This window comes from Notamacropus eugenii, chromosome 1 (genome assembly GCF_028372415.1).
Source record: "Notamacropus eugenii isolate mMacEug1 chromosome 1, mMacEug1.pri_v2, whole genome shotgun sequence".
Taxonomy (NCBI): domain Eukaryota; kingdom Metazoa; phylum Chordata; class Mammalia; order Diprotodontia; family Macropodidae; genus Notamacropus; species Notamacropus eugenii.
Window position 1 is genome coordinate 280,925,272 of NC_092872.1, and position 19,508 is coordinate 280,944,779.

The 19,508-nt window shown below is 47.8% G+C and overlaps 1 protein-coding gene across 5 annotated transcripts in view; it reads left to right on the plus strand.

Annotated features, from left to right (window-relative positions):
* The window catches only part of LHPP (phospholysine phosphohistidine inorganic pyrophosphate phosphatase), a 198,930-nt gene that overhangs the window by 52,825 nt on the left and 126,597 nt on the right, over window positions 1–19,508 (plus strand). Inside the window, exon 7 of one of the 5 annotated variants that reach the window (XM_072628995.1) lies at window positions 706–794. The exons of the other annotated variants lie outside the window; for them this stretch is intronic. Within the exon in view, the coding sequence (XP_072485096.1) occupies window positions 706–733 (28 nt within the window). The 3' untranslated portion in view covers window positions 734–794. Of the gene's footprint in view, window positions 1–705; window positions 795–19,508 lie in introns of those variants that run through there. 5 annotated transcript variants of the gene reach the window in all.

The window sequence follows — 19,508 nt, forward strand, 5'->3', positions numbered from 1 at the left end:
ATATGCAGTGTCCCTTTTTATAGAGAGTTTATTTATTTGAAACATCCCTACTAAGCAAAGTGGGGGCTCTAGTGCCAAAATTGGATAGGAAATCATCCCTCCCCCCATCCCTCCACTTCCCTCATACTTATTCCCAATACTGCTAATAATTCTGAGATCATGGTGGCCCTGCCCCAAGATAGAGAGTGACCTTCTGAGGACAAGCCCTCCAGGCACTCCAACTTCTCGGTAGACTTCCTTCTCCCATGCATTCTGGAGGTCCTTGTTCCAGAGGGTTAGTGGTGAGATTCCCCAGCTCCCTAGCATCTACTTGTGGTGTAAAAGGGGAGATGCTTTTTGAACAACCAAAGTGGCCCAGAGGGAAGGAGGCATCAATAGAGTAGGTGTGAAGACTGTGCCTTAGGAAGGCGCCCAAGGCCTTGAGTGCCAGGGAGCTCTCCAGGTTGCTAGAGCAATGTGCTTAGATCTCCCTCTGAACTAACCGTATGAAGCCTTTTTAAAAATCTCTGAAATGACCAGCCTTTGCAGTCCTTCAGCCTATCCCTGAAACCAGGTGGTGGCTCCAGGGCCATGTAGTTAGTGTCTAGTGTCACCTTGCTCCTGTGCTGATGTGCCCCTGTCCTATGCCCAGTCTGGCGTCAGCTGTCACCAGGGCTATCCGTCCTCCTTCACTGAGGTTGCAAGAAATGATCATTTTTTTTTTAGGAGAGTGACAAATGCTGAGACAGTCTGATGGGGTAGGGATGCAAAGGTTTTCCTGGTGGATGAGGGAAGAAAGGTAAGTTAAGGCATCTGCCATCAAAGCTACTTAATCTTCAGTAACACACCCTACATGGTGTCATGTTGGTGTGGCCAGGCCTTGGCCACATTTCTCATTAAAAGTGGCTCTTAAAAGCCCAAAGTAGCTGGTGAGACTTAACAGTTTCAGCTGAAGGAGATGCAGTGACCCAAGGGCAGGAGGATTCTCTATAGGGGCAAGGGGTTGAGATTGGGCTGGTGAATAAATGAACAAGCAGAGATATGGATATCTCCCAGTAGGATCCTGAGTGTGGGGCTGTTTATAAAATTCACATTTGACTTCTGAAAGTGCATTTGACTTTGGAATTCAGGGATGAGCAGAATGGTAAGGCTCAGGGATGCTATCCAAGCATGACTCCGCCATCTTTTCTATCCTCTGCATGACAGATTCTAACACTGTACTTCCCCGGTCAGACCATGCCTGGGACTATTAGGAGCTCCAGTCTGGGCCCTGGTACAGGATTCAAAAACATCTGAGCTTTAACCATGCCATCCAACTACCATGGGGAAGGGAAGGCTTTTCTCAAGCTTCCCATGGAAGTAAATGTCAATTTACAGAATTTTCATTCCTGGCTTGCTTTTTTAAGAAATGAGCAATAGGCCAGGTCAGGTGGGACAGTGCCCAGTAGGATCTTTTTTAGAGGGGAGGCTGAGACCGCTGGATCCTGTGAGTTCAGGAGTCCTGTGCTCCAGCGCTAAACTGGTTAGGGGTCTATATGACGTCCAGCATGACTATGGCAAGCCCTTGGGAATAGAGGGCATAAGGCTGCCTGTGGAGGGTGGGAAAATGAAAAAAAGCTTTTGTGTTGATCAGCAGTGGCCACTTCTCTCCATTCTGGGTGAGACAGGAAGACTCAGTCTCCTTAGGCAAATTGAGGAATCCAGGAAGATCACTGGTCTCATGAAGGCAGGGAATCTAGTGATCTACAAGCATTTATTAAGGTTCTACAACATGTGAGATACACTGTAGCTCTAGGCATCCAGACACAAAGAATCCCTGCTCACAAGGAGTGGACAAAACACATGCTCATCATTCTGGAGCTCATTCCTTGTTACAGGGCAGCCAGGGAGTGCTGTGGTGCATAGAGTGCTGGCTCTGGAGTCAGGAAGATTCATCTTTCTGGGCTCAAATCTGGTCTCAGACACTGACTAGCTTTGTGACCCTGGGCAAGTCACTTCACTGTTTGCCTCAATTTCCTCATCTGTAAAATGAGCTGGAGAAAGTCATGGCAAATCACTGCAGTATCTCTGCCAAGAAAACCCCAATTGGGGTCTTAAAGAGTCAGACTTGCCTGAAAACCACTAAATAACAAGATTCCTTGCTATAATCTTTTGAGATAGTATCATCATTCCCATTTTGTAGGTGATAAAAACTGAGGGTATGTGATATGGTCATGCTCTCACTGCTAGTGTCACAGCTGGGATTCAGTCTTACGACTCCCAATGATAAGATTAATGCTCTCCAGGGTGCCAAGGAGAACAACAAATGAACTCGATGATGGGGACAGGGGCTGGGAAAGAAGGGAGGAATGCAGGACAGGGTCCCCCAAAGCCCCCAGGCTGTATGTATGTGTGAATTGGTGTGTGTGGGTTTGGGTGTATGTGTACTGGGAGGGTGTGTATGTGGGGGGTATGGAAGTGGGGGGGGTATGGAGGTATGTGGGGGGTGTAGGTGTGGATGGATATGGGTGTGTATGAGTATGGGGGAGGTGCAGGGGACGGTATATATAGAAGCAGTTTACATCTTAGTCTTTACCTTCCTCCGCTTATTGCCAAGAAGACAGAAGAACAGTTTTTGGGGGGTGCAGCATTGGACCCCTCCAGGCCACTACTTCTGAGGGAGCTCACTGTGTGAGCTCATCGGTCCTGGACACCAGAGAACCATCATAGCTGGGAGAGTGGAGCCTTCTTCTGCCTGAGCAGGCATTTGGCATCGTTGAGACAAGTCCGACAAATTCCCTGGGCCAAGATTCCCCAGACTTAGTCATTCGAAAGCTTAGGGGAAACTTTCCGATCCAGACTTGCCAGGGCATCTCTAAACTCTGGAATGAGAGACAAGTTGCCCAGGGTCCACTGCAGCTTCCCAAAATAAAATAAATGAAATGAAGCCAACCCATTGCCCCCTGCCTTCACCTTAGCCCACATGCCACCCTGAGCCTAAAATTCTAGGACTGCCATGGGAAGTCAGGCCATTCTGAATTACTCCTCATGATCCCCATAGCCCAGGAATGTTATCTGGTGCACCATATCTGTGTCAGATGGCTACGACACCAACTCTTTGCCAGCTGGGCACCATGCCAGCTTTGTGCCAGCCAGGCACTGTGCCAACTAGGTACTGTGCAGAGCTGAAAGGGACCCAACCTCTTCTTTTTATAAATGAGGAAAATGAGACCCAGAGAAGTCAAGGGATTTGCCCCAGGTCATCCAGGAGGTGAACAACCAATTGAGGATTTGAACCCTTCCCCTCAGAACCAAGATTCTTTGTACCCATGTGCAGGGAGGGCCTGGCGCTTAATAGGCTTGCTGCACGTTTCTATCAAATTGAATTAATTTGAGGAACTAGATGGTTCAACAAATGAATCACCTTTGGTTTGCCAGGCTCTGCGGATGTAAGTACAGTGAATGCCTCCCTCACCCTCCAGGAACTTAGAGTGAGGAGAGCTGTAAACGTGGCCATCACCGCCTGACGTCTTCAGGAATTAGTCCGTACACAGGTTAAATGAGAACAAGGGAACTTGTTAGAGAGATCCAGGTGGTGTATACTGTCCCAGTCTCGAGCACGTCCTCTCTCTGAGGTGGATCCTTCCACTTGGGAAGGAGAGAAGAGAGGGCCTAGGCATTGGGAAGAGCAAGACTGGAGGGCCCAAGAGAAAACCAGACCAGCAGCGGCGTGTACACTGGGGTGACATGTCGCTTAAAAGCATCTCTGAGAGTCTTCTAGAGGACCGGGGGAGCCACCCCCTCCACTTTCACCTCATCACTTACACATGCATACTCACACATATACATGTCTATACATCCATGCATGTTACATGTTCCAAAAGCTAGCAAAGCTTGACTGAATCAAGACTTTTGGGACAGTGTGTATGTGTACATACATACAGGTGTATGCACATATTTGCACATACACATGCACACACACAGATAAATACATGATGAGCTCTTCCTCGTCTATAAGAGGCAGGCCTGGGGGATCGGAGGCTCCGTTCCCACACAGCCATCTTCATTCTGTGACCCTGAGACGTTGGCATCGACAACTTAAGCCAACATTCGTTCTCTCTGTACAGCAGTGGGCCTTTCCCAGTCCCCCAGCTGTGGATGCCTTGTCCTCTCAGATTACCTTCCATCTCCTCGGTGAACATCTGGTATGTACAGTTATGACATGGTCTCCCTCATCAGGCCCAGAGATCCAGGAGAGCAGGGTCTGGCTTTTGCCTTTCTTTGTTCTCTCCAGCCCCTGGCAGAGTGCCTGGCATACAATAGGCTCCAGGGAGCCGGAAGACCACCCCACCCCACCCCCCCCGGGGAAGATTAATGGGAACACAGAGACAAGAGCCTCATGGCATGAGAGGGAGCAGGAGGGCTGCAGTCCACCCTGGCAGAGGAAATGCCCACATCAGGAAGACTCCAAATCCATCAGGGCATTCTGATACCTCCCCAGGGTCTCATCTCTCCTTTACCCTAAGCAATTCATGCTTCAGCTGTCTGTGAGAAAGTGGACAAGAAATGGGGCTCCTTCAGGAGTATTGGCCTTCTTTCTTTCAGATAGAACACATGCTGTCTTATGTTCTCTATGCCAAAGTCTCAGGGTCACAGAACTTTCTACCTAAATGAAGAGAGCTGTGTGGGCACTGATGTGACAGTGGGGAGGGTCTTCAGGAAGCCTCCAAGCCCCTAGGCCTACATCTTAAGGACAAAGAAGGGCTCACGCCTGATGAGTGGGAGAGTATATGTGTGTGTGTGTGTATGTGTATGTGTGTGTGTGTGTGCATGCGTACATCAGGGGTGTAAGGTGTACACAGGCTGGAAAGGTTGGAAGAAGCAAGGTGGGGGAGGGCTTGAAATATCAAAGGGAGTATTTTAGATTTGATCCTGGAGGTAATAGAGGTAAAGCCATCAGAATTTAGTGAGTCTGTAGAGGGGTTACGCAGTCAGCTCTGTACTTGGGCAAATCAGCATGGCGGCTGAATGGAGGATGGACTGGAGCAGGGAGAGAGGAGGCAGGCAGACCCCCAGGAGGCTTCTGTAGGAGTCTGTTTGTGCCAGGTTCCCTTCCACAGCCTAGGTGATGGAGGGATGGGTCTGGATCCGTCACCGTTGAGGTTGGACGTAGCCCTGTCCTCCTGGACCTCATCTGCCACCTCGTCTCTGTCTGGCCTCTCATCTGCCTTGGTGTGGACTCCAGATCCTGGGCTTTGGAGACAGTTCACCAGGATGTGGCCAACATTAGACTTCTACATAGACAGAAGCAGGAGCAGGGCCCACGGTCTCAGAGGCCAGGTGATAGTGACCCTGAAATTCCTCACCTCCTCTTCACCAGACACAGCCAGGCAGGGCCAAGGAGGAACCAGGGGTGTGTTTTAGGGGAACGCTTATCTCTGCCTCCTCCAGCTACAATGTACACCTTTTCATGGGATGGGGTGAAGGAGGAGAGAGTGGGGGCCATTTTGTAGAGGATGTCAGATGAGAGCTCAGGGAGTTTGGGGCGCATGACCTCCCTCTTGGGGGTCAAGGACAAGCTAAGCTGAGAAGGTGAAGGTGGACTGGGGGTGCTGTGGGAGGCTTGTGGATGGAAGAATTTGTTTTGCTTGGCTCTGTACATTTGTTTGTAGGGATTTTTCTTTGTTTTCTTTTCTGTATTTCCCTCTAGTGGTCTGGGTGGGAAGGAGGAAAGGGCTAGAAATAGGGTACCACAAACAGAACAAAACAAGACAAAAAACCAGTTTTTTAAAGTATCTTAAAAAAAAAAATTCCCAGAAGAGAAAGAAGGCCAGAAAGACCCACGGACAGCAGGATGAATTGGAAAGTGAGTTGTTGAGTTGTTTGTGTTTACTCCATTGCATTCCATAGAAATGCAAGCTGGGCAGACTAGAGCCTGGACATTCAGAGCACAGTCCTCATCTGCTGTGCTCTGTGTGTGAAAGTGCTCATTTGATTTGGTGTTTGTGACTTTAGGAATAAAGTAAATTTGTCCAAAAAAGGCAAATCCTTAGCAGCAATCACCATGATGAAGGCAGAAGTGGGGGAGGAGGGGGTCAGAGAAGCCCACGCCCCTGTCCAGGTGTCCTCCAAGCCCACCAGGATGGGCCACCAGCAGGAGAGAGTTGACACTGCTAAAGGGCCCCTGTGGCCAAGTCTCTGGCGATAGCCAGGCTGTTAGAGATCAGGCCAGGGGCCAGGGCAGCTCAGACTTTCCTTTGAGTCAGCAGTTCCGGGACCTGTGCCAGCAGGTTTTTCACATCTCTGGTAATTAGCCCTTCAGGAACCCTGTTCTAGAATTTCTGCAGGTCAGAGGGCATCCAGGGCCCTTTGGGCATATGCATCCTAGGCACTGGGGACTGAAACCCGTGGATGCCAGCTGTTATCTTCCCAGACCTTTTTTCTTTTCATTTTTCCTGATATCTTCTGTCTTGATCTGTCCCTCTGCCCCCTCTACCCTGAGGGACATCCTAATAAAAAGGAAAGAGGGAGAATGACCCACAGAACACCCAGCACAGCTGGGAGTCTGACAGTGTACATGGCCCTCCCCAGCCTTCTCCCCCTTCTGCATAGCAGGGAAGGGGGAACCAGACCCACTGCTTTGGAGGTGTCAGGAGTTGGGACTAAGGGGGCAAAGCTCTGCCAGCTGTGTAGATGGAAGGAATGAGGCAGGGGCCATTCTGGCAGCTTTCATCCTCCTGGCCTCAGTTTCCCTCTCTGTAAAGTGGCGAGCCTCCCTCACAGTGCTGTTGGGAAGAAAATCCTTTCTAAGCCAGAGTTGTGACCAGTGTCTCTGTGTTAGCACTTTCCCTGGTATCGTGGGGCCAGATCCTCCTGTGCATTTATTCCCAGAGAAGGAAGGAAGGATGGAAGGAAGGAAGGAAGGAAGGAAGAAGGAAGGAAGGAAGGAAGGAAGGAAGGAAGGAAGGAAGGAATGAAGGAGGGAGTGGGCTGCATGCCTTCTGCAGCCCCTCTCCTGTGGTCCCTCATAGCCCCCGAGCACCCCCTGCTGAGCCGAGATCACCAGACTAGAGCCAGTGCCATCAGCCTGCCTTCATTTTTTAACTCTTTTGAAGCCTTCCTCATGACTTCCATATTTGGGGGGGGTACCATGGAAAGAATTCTAGCTCTGGAGTCCAGAGAACCCGGGTTCAAATTCTGCTTCTGACATTAAACAAACCCCTCTGCCTCCCTAGATTTCAATTGCCACATCTGTAAAATGGGAATGGTGTAAAATGAATGGTCTCCAGGCCATGGATCCTTCTCACTCTCCCCTGTGAGCCTTCTTCACATGTACAAGCAACAGTGCATCCAATATCCTCATCAGAATTCTGAGCATGTCCTTTCTGGAAAAAGAAAATTGCTTTACAGACTAGTGGCTCACTTTTTCTTATTTATTTAGAGAAGGTTGGAAAACTTTGATTATGAGCTGAATAGTGGAATTTGCCTGGAAAACCATCCCCCAACCCTTCTTCCCTCCCTGCCCCTTTAGACTGAAGGAGGATTCATGTGCTGGAAACCCCCACTGTCCTCCTGGCTCCCACATCCCCACATCCACTCTATTTGCCCCATCGCCAAGTTCAGGGTAAAAATCTAGGAGGAGTTTTCCAGCCAGTCCTGACAAACTGGGCAACCCCACACTAACCGCGAGCAGCTTACCAGACGTTAATGTAATTCCCAGCTTATGAAAGATGCTTGGGTTCAGTAGCTCAGGGCTCAGGATGGGCACAGAGGGCAGATATCTAATCTGGCAGAAGAATGACTTGGGGTTCAGAGGGGAGATGGACATGGCAAGCCTCTGACCTCAACAGCAGAAATCTCAGGACCAAGGCAGGTGGGGGTCATTTCCCGTTCTAATTCTGCTTCCCCAGCAACAGAAGATCTTCTCCAGTGGAACAAATGACTCCAGGCCCCCACAAGACAATGACAGAGCACATGGACCTAATTTCTGATGGAGACAGGCAGGTCAAGGGTTCATGGTCCAAAAGTGCTCGAGACACTTTAGATGAGGTCTCCCTGCCTGCTGCCCAGAACCCATCCGCCGGCGCTCTGAAGTGCTCCAGTCTTGTCCTTCATCTTGTGATGTTGGGCCAAGGTGCTGGTCTCTGCCCTAGCCCATGCCTTTCTGACTCCCCTGGACCATTTTCTGGTGTTGTCAGGGGCAGCCAGGGATGGCCAATAGCTCCCCTCCCCTCCCCTGGTCTCTAGGCCTGTCTTCTCTGAGAGTTGGCATGAGCTGAGTGACCTGTTGTTTCTGAAGCCTGCTGGGACTAGGCCTGGATGATGTCAGAGAAGAGGCAGACCTCCTGGGGCTGTGGTGCCTGCCACAAACCCCACAGCATGTCTTGTGGTCAAGAGGGCTCCAGAAGAGGAATCAGGGTCAACTGGGCCCCAGTCCTGCTGCCCTCTAGAGCACAGTTCATAGACCTGACAGGAGTTGTCTACACTTATTTAACAACAGGAGAAGGGGTGGGGGGAGCACAGATTTTTTTCATTTGCAATTGTCCATTTTTGGCCAGTAAGTTCACATCGGTAATTTGATCCCCTTTTCCCTGGCCCCATTTTCAACTCCTGCTCCCTTTGTGGCTGCCAGTGATGACTTTGGGGTGGTTTTAGTGATGACGCTTCTTACTGGTTCACACAACAGTTATTTCCTGATAGTACCCCTAACCCCACCCAGCGGACGCTCCCTCCTAAGAAGGGTACACAGCTGGGTCAGACTGACAGAGGTGGTGGCCCCTTCCTGCAGTGGGTGGTGGTGGTATCCAGACCTGGGGGTGGCCCAGTTGTACTGAGAGAATGTGTTTCACCACCCATGTCCAGGACTAAGACCTGCCACGTCTGGTCACTGGAGCTGAATTGTCATTAAGTGTTGTTCGTCTCTGGCTTCCTATGCAATGATGATAACAAGAATGGCCGTAACAGCAACCATGGGTGGTATTGTATTTTGAGGGGTGCCCAGAGCTTTACAGATTCTAAAAGCAAAATGCCAGTATTTGCTGCCCCTACTATGTTATCAGCATGGGGATCATAATGACACCAAACTGGAAGATGGAGAGTCAGGTCCATGATGAGGATTAGCAGGAGCTCCAGCACTGGGCAGGCCAGTCACATGTCCAGAATGTCCAGAAGGAGATGAGGAGCCTAGGAGCTAGCCTGGTACCCTGAAGGGCTCAAAGAAAAGGAAGAAAGGCTCCACATAGTTGGATTGTCTTCTAGGGAGGAAAACATGGATGAGAATTGACTAGGACAGGAAGACCCATGGAGGTCGCTATCTTCATGGGGAAAGGGTCTAGATTCTCTGGTGTAACCATGGTTCTGCCAAAGTAAGATGAGTATTAATGACCCTGGGAGCCCTTCCCCCAAGTTCACCTTCTTTTCATGTTTTCCTGAAGCAGGTGGCCCCGCCCCCCCACTCCCTGGTTCAGAAGCAAAATGTGCCAAGATGGTGGCGGGCAAGAGATCTCAGCCCTTAGTGTGTCTGCGTCCTCCATCCCTATGAGAAGAAGCCTGAGGGATTACTTAGGCTGCTGCCTTGATCCTGCAGCTCAAAAAACTGGATCCCAGAGAGGGGAAAGCACCAATCCAGGGTCTCCCTGCTAGTCCTTGATGGGTAGATTTGAAACTAGTGAACGCTCAGGTGGTGTGGCTCCTGGATAGGCCTTCTCTCTGCCCTTTATGCTTCAGGGCAATTCCCCAGGAAGAATTCCCATGGTGAATTCTGCCCCTTGCCTATGTTCTCATTTTTTTAAAGTAGATTTTTGTGGGTGTCTTGTTCTGATGTCACCCAAACAAAAGGCTTTGAGGACAGGCCAGTGATGGCCCGAGGGCCAGCCTGGCCCAAATTGGAAAGACTGCACTCATTCCTTTGCTCATTCATTTAGCAGGCTTCTGGTAGCCCCTGCGGGTACCATGCACTCTGCTGGTGACAAGGGGGACAAGACAAATGAGAGACATGCCCCGCCTCAGGGGACTTAGAGCCTCATGAACATGAGCTCCAAGGCTTTGAGGACCAGATCTGGTTATGCAGGGGATGGACTGCTGGGCCTGGAATTACAAAAGCCTGAGTTCACACATGACCTCAGACCTATGTGGCTTACCTTCTCTCTGCCTCAGTTTCCTTGGCTGTAAAGTAAGGGTAATGATAAAGTGCTCACCTCACAGGGTGGGTATAAGGGTCAAATGAGCTAATATTTCTAAAGCTCTCTGCACACTTCTAAAGCTTGGCACATAGTAGGCTCATTCCCTTCCCTTCCTCCTTTATTGAGGGTGTGATCTGACTCCATCCACTGGTGCTGATTGCAGTCCCCCTGGTCCTTCTCATCCTGTGTGTGTCTTATCCATGAGTACCCATAAATCAGAGATTCTTCACTTTAGGTTCATAAATTTGTTTTTAAAAATAATTTGATAACTTTCTTCCAACAGAATTGTTTTCCTTTGGAATCCTATGTTTCATTTTATGAATTTAAAAACAGTATTCTGAGAAGGGGTTCATTGGGCTTACCAGACAGCCAGTGGGTCCAGGACACAGAGGAGATGAAGCCCAACTCCAGGGAGGTTGCCTGGGTACAGAGGAGGCCAGGAAGAGCCCGTGTTCTGAGTTAGTTAAGGCACACTTTCCCCAGCCCACACAGCCCAGCTCAAGCTAAGGAGCCGAGTTTCAGGTCAGAAGTTGTTCTCCCAGACAAGCATGTGAGGCCCTGAGAATAGGCCCGTGTCATGGAAATTCTGACACAGCTGAGCCAGGATGCCCCAAGTGGGTGCTTGGGCTGCTCACGGCTGCTCCTTCTGACTCATTCTCTTTCCGATTATTAAACAAAAACAAGTTTGGAGGAGGGTTTTCTAATCCTCTGAGGTGTTTCATCAAAAAATAATCAGGGAGAGCTAATCTCATCCCTGTGATTAGAAAGAAAACAAACCCTCCTGAGGTGTGGAATGTGGCGTTAAAACTACAAATCAGGGCTTTCAAAGGAAGGATTATTCCTCTTGGGAAACTGGATCCTCTGGCAGGGGACTCTCACCCGATGTTAGGACCTGTTATAATTATTATTACTACTATTACCAAAAAATAATAGCAGTGATCATTACTTTATGGAATGACCATACCCCCATTAATGACACAGATGAGAGACCCTGGGTTCTTGAAGGCTGTGTCCCTGGAGTCTAGTCAGTCTGATCATTCTCATCAACAAGCAACTGGTGGCACATTGGCTAGAGCGTTGGGCCTGGGATCGGGAAGATCCAAATTCAGATCCTGCTTCAGACCTTACGAGCTGTGCAACCCTGGGCGGGTCACTTCAGCTTTTTCAGTCTTGGTTTCCTCATCTGTAAAATGGGAATAATAATAGCTACTGCCTTCCAGGGTTATTGTGAGGGTCACATGAGATGATGTTTGCCAACCTTAAGGTAATGTAGGATGTTAGCTGTTATTTCAGCACCAGATGTGTCTCAGGCGCTTACAGTACTGAGGCAAAGCAGTCCCTGACCCAGGGGAATGTAAGATCTGTTGGATAGGACACATTCACAAGTAAATATATGCAGAATTTTAAGGAGGGATGGCACTAGCATCTGGAGAATGAGAAAGGACTTCATGTGGAAGGTGACACTTGATTTGAGGCTGGGAAGAAACAAGGAATTCTAAGAGATGAATTGTTCCAGATGTGGTAGATACTGCCTGAGCAAATGTGTGGAAGTGGGAGATTGGAGTCTGATATGTGAAGACTAGTATAACTGGTAAGTAGCAAGGTCAGGGGCCCACATCTTCCAACTATGTGTTGGCTGGCCTTTCACCCTTCAGATCCTGTGCACTGGCTGAAATGACCAAGGCCTTGCTCATTGATTCTTTAGAGCAGAGGTGGGGAACCTGCAGCTTCGAGGCCACATGTGACCCTTTAGGTCCTCAAGTACAGCCCTTTGACTGAAGCCAAATTTCACAAAACAAATCCCCTTAATGAAAGGACATACTCATCTATTCAGTGCTACCCTTTGGTCCAGCTGCCGTTCACCCAGCTTGGAGCCAGGCAGTGGTGCCACATGCCCAGAATGGAATGCTTAGCGAGCATCCAGATAAGCCATCCCCCAGGTGTCCTCACATGGCTCTGGCCGAAGAAGAAGTGTGGTTACTTAGTCTGAGCCGGTGTTAGTCCTCATCCTTGCTTCCTCCTTTTCTCCTTGTTCACTAACCATCTCTCCAAGGAGAGACTTTAGAATCCTCACAGGAATCCTAGAATTGCAGAAGTAGAGTCGGAAGGGACCTTGATAGGCAGCCAATGAGTCTGTCCCTCGCAATTTTATGGGGAGGAAACTGAGGCACAAAGAAGGTGGGTGAGTTGCTTGAGGTCAGTGATGTCTACACAAGACGTACGGTATAAGTGGAGGATAAGTCTGAGAGGTGAGGCCCCAGGCAGCAGGCCAGATTTGAGCAGAGCAGCTAGATAGTGCTTAAGGTTTGCAGAGCCCTTGACTTCACCACAGCCCCTTATTGTCCCCATTCTACAGATGCTGTGGTCAGACCAGCCCTGGGCACCTCCCCACCCTTGGTGGTTGCTCCTCCTTGGTGTAAGCTCCTGGAGGGCAGGGGCTTTCTTTTGTGGACTCTTCTCTCCAGTGCTTAGTACAGTGTGTGGTGCATAGTAGGTCCTTATTCGATGTTTGTGGATCCATCACCGGCAGTGATAAGTCTTGAGGGGCACTCCTTTCTGATTTGGAAGTGTGACTAGTCACTGCCTCAGTGTCCCTTCACAGGGAGGACTGGACAGCCACCACCACCATCCCAGATAACCTCTCACCTGCTCGATCCTGGGAGGAGAAGCAGCTGCTTCCTCCCTTGACATCCAGTACCTTCCTCTGCAGGAAGCTCCGGATCCACTCTTAGCCTCTTCCTTCCTTTCTTCTCCATGTGACATCTTCTACTCTCTGACCTCCCGGTAGGGTCACATCCCCTTTTCTGACTTCAGACCTTCTTCTCCTTCCCCTTCCCCCATTCAGTTATTAATTCTGTTAGCCGTTTTTGTCTGGTCCTATCCCTGTCTGAAGGTCATTCATGTTGGCATAGAAATAAGCAAGATAAAAACTGACCAGCGAGTATTTTTCCTTATGGCCAGTTACTCCTTTCCATCCCCGTCTTGTCCCTAATAGAAGTTTAAACACACACACACACACACACACACACAGACACACACTCACACACATACATTCACACATACAGACACAGACAGTCTTACACATATACACACTTAGATACACACAGACACACACACACACACACACACACACACACACACACACACACACCCTTTTGCTCATCCACAGCCTTCTTTGCCATTCTCATTTCATAGTTAGCTTGAACACTCCTGGCTTCCTTCCAACTTATGTCTGTATCTTTTTAAAATCTTTTGATAGTATATCAGATTGCTTGCTGTCTTGGGGAGAGGGAAGGGAAAAAAATTTGGAACTCATAATTTTACAAAAATGAGTGTTGAAAACTATCTTTACATGTAATTGGGAAAAAAATAAAATACTATTTTATGGGGGAAAAATGAATGTCACAGCTGCATGCACTACCATTCACAATTATTCCCTGGTTTGGCATGCAAGCTGGGGAGGAGTGTACTAGGTTTCATCCAGCATAGTCACTTTCATTATTTTATTAATAGAAGGGAAAAATCAAAGCTTTATAAAACAAAAAAATCCAGTCTTCAGGTAGGTGTTGAGTTTCCAGTGCGCCCAGACAGGTTTCTTCAGACTCTTTTCTTCCTCTAAAAATGCCTTCTCTTCTTGTCTTTGGAGTTTGATTATTGACAGTTTTCCGTTTCCCCTAGGAGGGCTTCAGCTCTAGGAATTTAGTCCCTGGGACCCATCCTTCCTTTGAAACAAAGACTGTGTCTTGGACTCTGGAGCAGTATCTATGGAAGCCTGGGGACCCTTTCTCAGTGTGATGTGCTTAACCATTTAAGCTAAAATACATAGCCTTACAAAGGAAACCAATTCTATTGAAATCAAGATAGAATGCTCTCCCCCTCCAGTTTCACAGACCCCTTGAAATCTCTGCACGTCCTCAGTCGCCTGTCTCTCCAGACTCTTGGTGGCCGGGGAAGTCCTAAACTCTTTGCTCTCCCCATTCTAGAGGTCTGTCAGACTCTGACCCTCTTCTTTTATTACAAACTCCAGGTTGAAGAGAGGACTTGCCCCCATGGGTCTGACCATTTCTTCCTCACCACTAACCTATTCTTCCCTGTGGATGGGAAACAGACCTGGAACAGATTCCCTCTTGTCTGTGCACCCGCACGAGATGGCTGGGCTGGAACCTCCCTGGGCTCCCTTCTCATCAAGATTCTTTCTCCAAATGGGATTTTTATATCTGTGCTACCTTTCGTCTTTCCAGTTTCTTTGTTCATTCTCGTTCAGTTTTTCTTTTTCTTTTCCATCTCCCCTTCTCTGTTTCTCTGGTTTTTTTCCCCTTTTTTTAGCTTCTTTTCAGAGCAGCCTCCTTCCCTCTTCCCTCCCAGGGCCCTCACTTGGACAGACAGATGCGCACCAAGAGGGTGTCACTCCAGGATGACCATCAGGAACCCTAAGCTGACTATTTAGGCTGTACCTCTTGGCAGCTACCACTGGAGGGAGCCTTAGTGCCAGGCAGCTTTTGGGTCCAGTGGAGTCCGTGTTTATAGGATCATATGTAGCTGGGGACTGAAAGGGACCCCTGAGGCCTCCTCGTGGCCCCCTCCTTTGATAGTGAGTTACCTGTCTGCTCAAGTAATGCTCTCATTTTCTGCAAGGATGGGTCCCATACTTGTCCAAACCTCATTTCAGTTATTTGGGGCTGGAGGCTGTGGCCAGAGATGAAGAGTGGGCTTTGGAGATCTAAGTACAGTACAGTTTGGAGTGTTGGGGTGGTATTGACAGAATTATAGGGAGGTCTGGAAGGCCTCCTGGCCCACTCCTCTCTGGAAAAAAAAATGTATGGCATTAAAAAAAAACTAAAATACATTGATTTTTGAGAATTTCAATGAGATAATTCAGGGTTTCTCTGGGGATTGGAACACATTGAGACTTAAATCCACAACCTAACAGATCATGGGACTATAGATTCTGGGGTTCAGAGGGGACCACTGGGCCCAGAATGGGAAGGTACCTTAGAGATCCTCTCATCTGAGGGCTCTTTACTGGGGACCAGGAACTTGTTTTTTAAATATTTTACTAACTATAATTCAGTCCAACTGTTCTCCTTGGCCATCCTCTGTATTTTATTTTAGGGGTCCGGAACAAAAACGGTGCAGTTCTCTCTTGGTAAATAGTGTACATGGCCCAGCCAGGGATGCCCAGCTTCCCGGCTCCTCTACCAATTCCTGTTCTGGTGGACATCTTTTTCCTTTGTAATTAGCCATGTTTTTGGTGAAAGAAGTCTGAGAGATGAGTACGTAGCTGACCTTGGGAGAAAAATCCTTCCTCCCACCAATCTCTCCATTAAAATCCAATTAAGATTTGTAGTTGACTTGGTCATTTTCAAAGCCCTGTGACATCCCTTTGCCCATGAGTATCATCTGAGTATCCTCATTTTAAAGATGGGCAAGGTTGCACTCAGATTGCAATTCACCTAAAGTCACTCAGTGAATCAGGATGCATCTATTAATTGCCTACTGTGTGCCAGGCACTGCATTAAGCCCTAGGGATATAAAATACAAACATATTCTCTTTCCACAAGGAGCAAGTTGTTGGGGAGACAAGTTGTCACAAACTAGGTGCAGATATACCGTATACAGTATAGGAGGACAGTGGTGGCTGAGGTAAGATGCTAGCAGTCGGGGGGATTGGGATGGGCCTCCTGTAGAAGGGGGCACTTTTGAGCTGACCCTGGATAAAAGGCAGGGAAAATGAAGGGGGTAAAGCAGGGGAGTGTCCCATATAGCAGACAGTGCACACAAAGGGCGAGGGAGGGAGATATATGAGGGCCCGGGAACAGGCCAAGGGCATGGGGTCCTAGCGTAGACAGAGGGCTATAAGGGGTGAGAGGGATGGAGGGAGAGGAAAGGGACCCAACAGGTGGAATGGTGCAGACCTGGGCAGAATCTGGTCTTCTGATTTGTACCACACCATGCCTCCTTCTGTGAAATGAGGAATTTAAAAAATCTGCCCCACCTCATGGTTGGAGAATATTATGTGGCAGTTCTAATGGAAGAGAAATAGGCCTTTCATGTTGGACAGCACGGTGCTCACAAGCGCATGTCATGTGGCCAAGTATAAGCCCCCTCAGGATGACTCCTGAGGCCAGGGACTGAGCCTCCCCTTCCCCCTCCTCCCTCTCCTCTCCTCTTTATGTACAAAACATGTGCTTGGAGCATGTTCCCAGAGTGTCCACTTTTTTCTGACAGACCTCGGAAGTGTGCGGCAGCCAGGTCATCCATCTGCTAAAGAATTTGGTTGAGCAGGAAAGAAAATCTTGTCTAAATATAAAGTAGTTTGGGATTTCTTTTCACCTTGCTTCTATAAATAGACTCTTACCAAGTAGTGAAGTCTTGACAGCCTAAGGTCCATTGTGGAATATTGGGCTCTCCTAGGAATGGGGACTGTTGTATTGGGAAAGTCTTTAATTTGGGTTCTGATATTACACAATTGGAAATATCCATGTGAACTCTGGGGCCTGGGGGATTGATAAAGTGTTATCTTCTTCCATCTGGAAATCATTGCTCCCATTATTACCAGGAAAAGCATTTGGGAAATTGAGTGTGTGCTAGGAATGCCATGAAGCAAGGGTTTGATGGGTACTAGGCAATTGTAAAGAAGATGACAGTCCACGCCAACAAAAAGGCCAACCCTCCGTAAAGCAAACCGAGTGTGCAGGCACTATTTACTCCAGGGTTTTCTCCGAGTGAGCAGCTAATTATTGTCAAAATGGCAAATTAAAATATTCCACGTTCTCCCCAGAATTGTCATCTGTTCTGGGAAAGTCAGGGAAAAGGTGTCACAGGCATGATCGAGTGTGCCCTTGGATAATTCCCCAGAGCATGGGGACAGTATTTGGTTGAGACAGCCCAAGGAAAGGACCAAGAAGTCCTGGTGAGATGCTAAACTTCTCCCTGCTAATAAAGGTATAGCTATGGCATTGTCCTTTAGCAAGATGCCTGTGGGTTCTTCATAGCTGGGTAGTATAATGGGTAGAACACTAGACCTCCAGTCAAGACTTGAGTTTAAAAGTGGCTGCAGACACTTACTAGCTGTGTGACCCTGGACAAGTCAGTTTCCACATCTGTAAAGTGGATGTAATAAGAGTACCAGTGATAGAATATTTGTAAAACACTTAGCCCAGTGCCTGGCACATAATAGGTATCTATAAATGTGTATTCCCTTTCCTACTTCCCAGGGTTGTTGTGAGGATCATATTTTTAAGGCATTTTGTAAACCTTAAAGAACTACAAGATACAGTGATGACTAACATTAAGAAATGCTAACAGTTCTCGTCCCATTACAGGCAGGCCTCCATCGTCTCCTCAGCTCTCAATGGTGTGGAGTCCATCCCACAGTTAGACAGAAGTTGCTTTCTCCAGGGTCACTGATGGCCTCTTAGGGATTAAATCCAGAGTCTCATCTTCCTTGACTTCTTTGAAACACTTGATGCTGTCGACCCCCTCCCCCAAAGGTGATACTCTCCCCCCTGCCCTTTGATGCCCTGGACACTGCCCTTTCCTGGTACAGAATTTGAGAGTGAGGAGGGACCCCCAAGGCTACAGAGCCCCAGGCTGGCATCACCTTCTCAGGCAGCTAAAGTTGAGTCAAGTGGCAAATGAATTGTAAAAAAAATTCCAAATCAAAGCTTTCTGAGAGTTCAAGTACCTTCTCAGCTAAATAGACATGCATAATACGTATATTTATAATGTATATTATACATTTCTATTATAATGGTATAGGACAAGTCAATCTATTACATATAATTATATTTTTTATTAATAGAATACTACAGTGACATTAATATATTCTAATTGACAAAATACACTACATATAATATATTTATTATAACATATACCTATATATTCTACTCACACGCATACATATATAATTTATGGAAAGACAGACAGTGAGAGGAGGCAGTGTGGAATACTGGATGGAAAAAGCCTCTGAATGAGAAAGACCTGGGTTCAAGTGTTGCTTCAGACATATATTAGCTGTGTGACCTTGGACAAGCCCCTCCTGCCCACACATCCTCAATTTCCTCTTCTGGCCTTGGAGGTTCCTTCTAGTTCTAAACTTGTAATCTTAGGACTTCATGTATTTGTAGTTTACTGACTTTTAAAACAGAGCCATCCTCTCCATTGTCTGTCTTGACGAATGTCAATCAGTGTTTATTACGGGTCTACCATGTGCCAAGCACTGTTCTGAGGGCTGAGTTACCAAGGCAGGATAGTCACTTCTCCCAGATCTCACAGATCTAACTCAGGGAGACAACATGCAAACAGCTGTGTATGAGCAGTCAGTGTCTGATAATCAATCGTGGGATCAATCCACTGTTGGTACGGCCACTCTGAGGAGTGATTGAAACTCTCCCAACCTTTACCAAACTGTGCCCGTCCATTGGGGAATGGCTGAACAAATCCTGGTGTAGGAATCTCACAGAATATTCTTTCATAAGTGTTACCAAAAGAGACAGTCTCAGAGAAGACCAAGAAGACTCATGTGAACAGATGCGGGGAACAGTTTACACAGGAACAATCTTCCAACAAATCATCCTCAAAGCCCTAAAAACCCTGATGAGTGCAGTGAGCAGCCTCCCTGACAGAGGTCTGGTGAGGAGCAGGTGCTCACTTCCTGGCAGAGAGCTCATGGACATAGTGAGAGGGGGTTCTTGGAAAGGGCCAGCATGCGAATTTGGTTTGCCCAGCCAGGTATATTTGTTTTAAGGGTTCTGTTTTTCATTTTTTCTTTTTCCGATGGTGAGAGGGAAAGAAAATAAATTGTTGGTAGTTTAAAATATTAAACTAAAAACAAAAAGAAGAAATCTCCATGTAGACAGTATTGGGAAATTCTAATGCTCTTTTAGCAGAATGTAATACACCCATCAAAAATAAAAACCGGCAGAAATGACAGGACTGCAACATCACTAGAATGTCTTAGTGAAAGGTCGCTAGGTTGGGAGCTAAAAGAGGCTTCCACTATCCCTCACTCTTTGCTGAGCAGTCTTTAGCTCACCACTTCTCTGAGTCTCAGTTTCCCCCCTTGTAAAGTGAAGGGGTTGGACTCCACCTGCCTCTAGGCTCCCTCTCAGAGTGGTGAATCCACCTCTGAAGAATTGATTAGTGTTTATTTTACTTGCCCTGATGACTTTGGTGATTGGTTTGTTGACTGGGACCAAGGAGGTCATTAGCAGAAGTTGATGAGAAGCCCAGGAGGGCATTGCTAATGAAAGCAAGTCCTTCAAGAACCACTCCATTGGGTTCTTTGTCTTTTGTCCTAATAGATTTTTGGTTGACCAGGAGTCTCCCTGGGAGTCTCTGTTTGGCCCCACAGATTCCTAATGTATC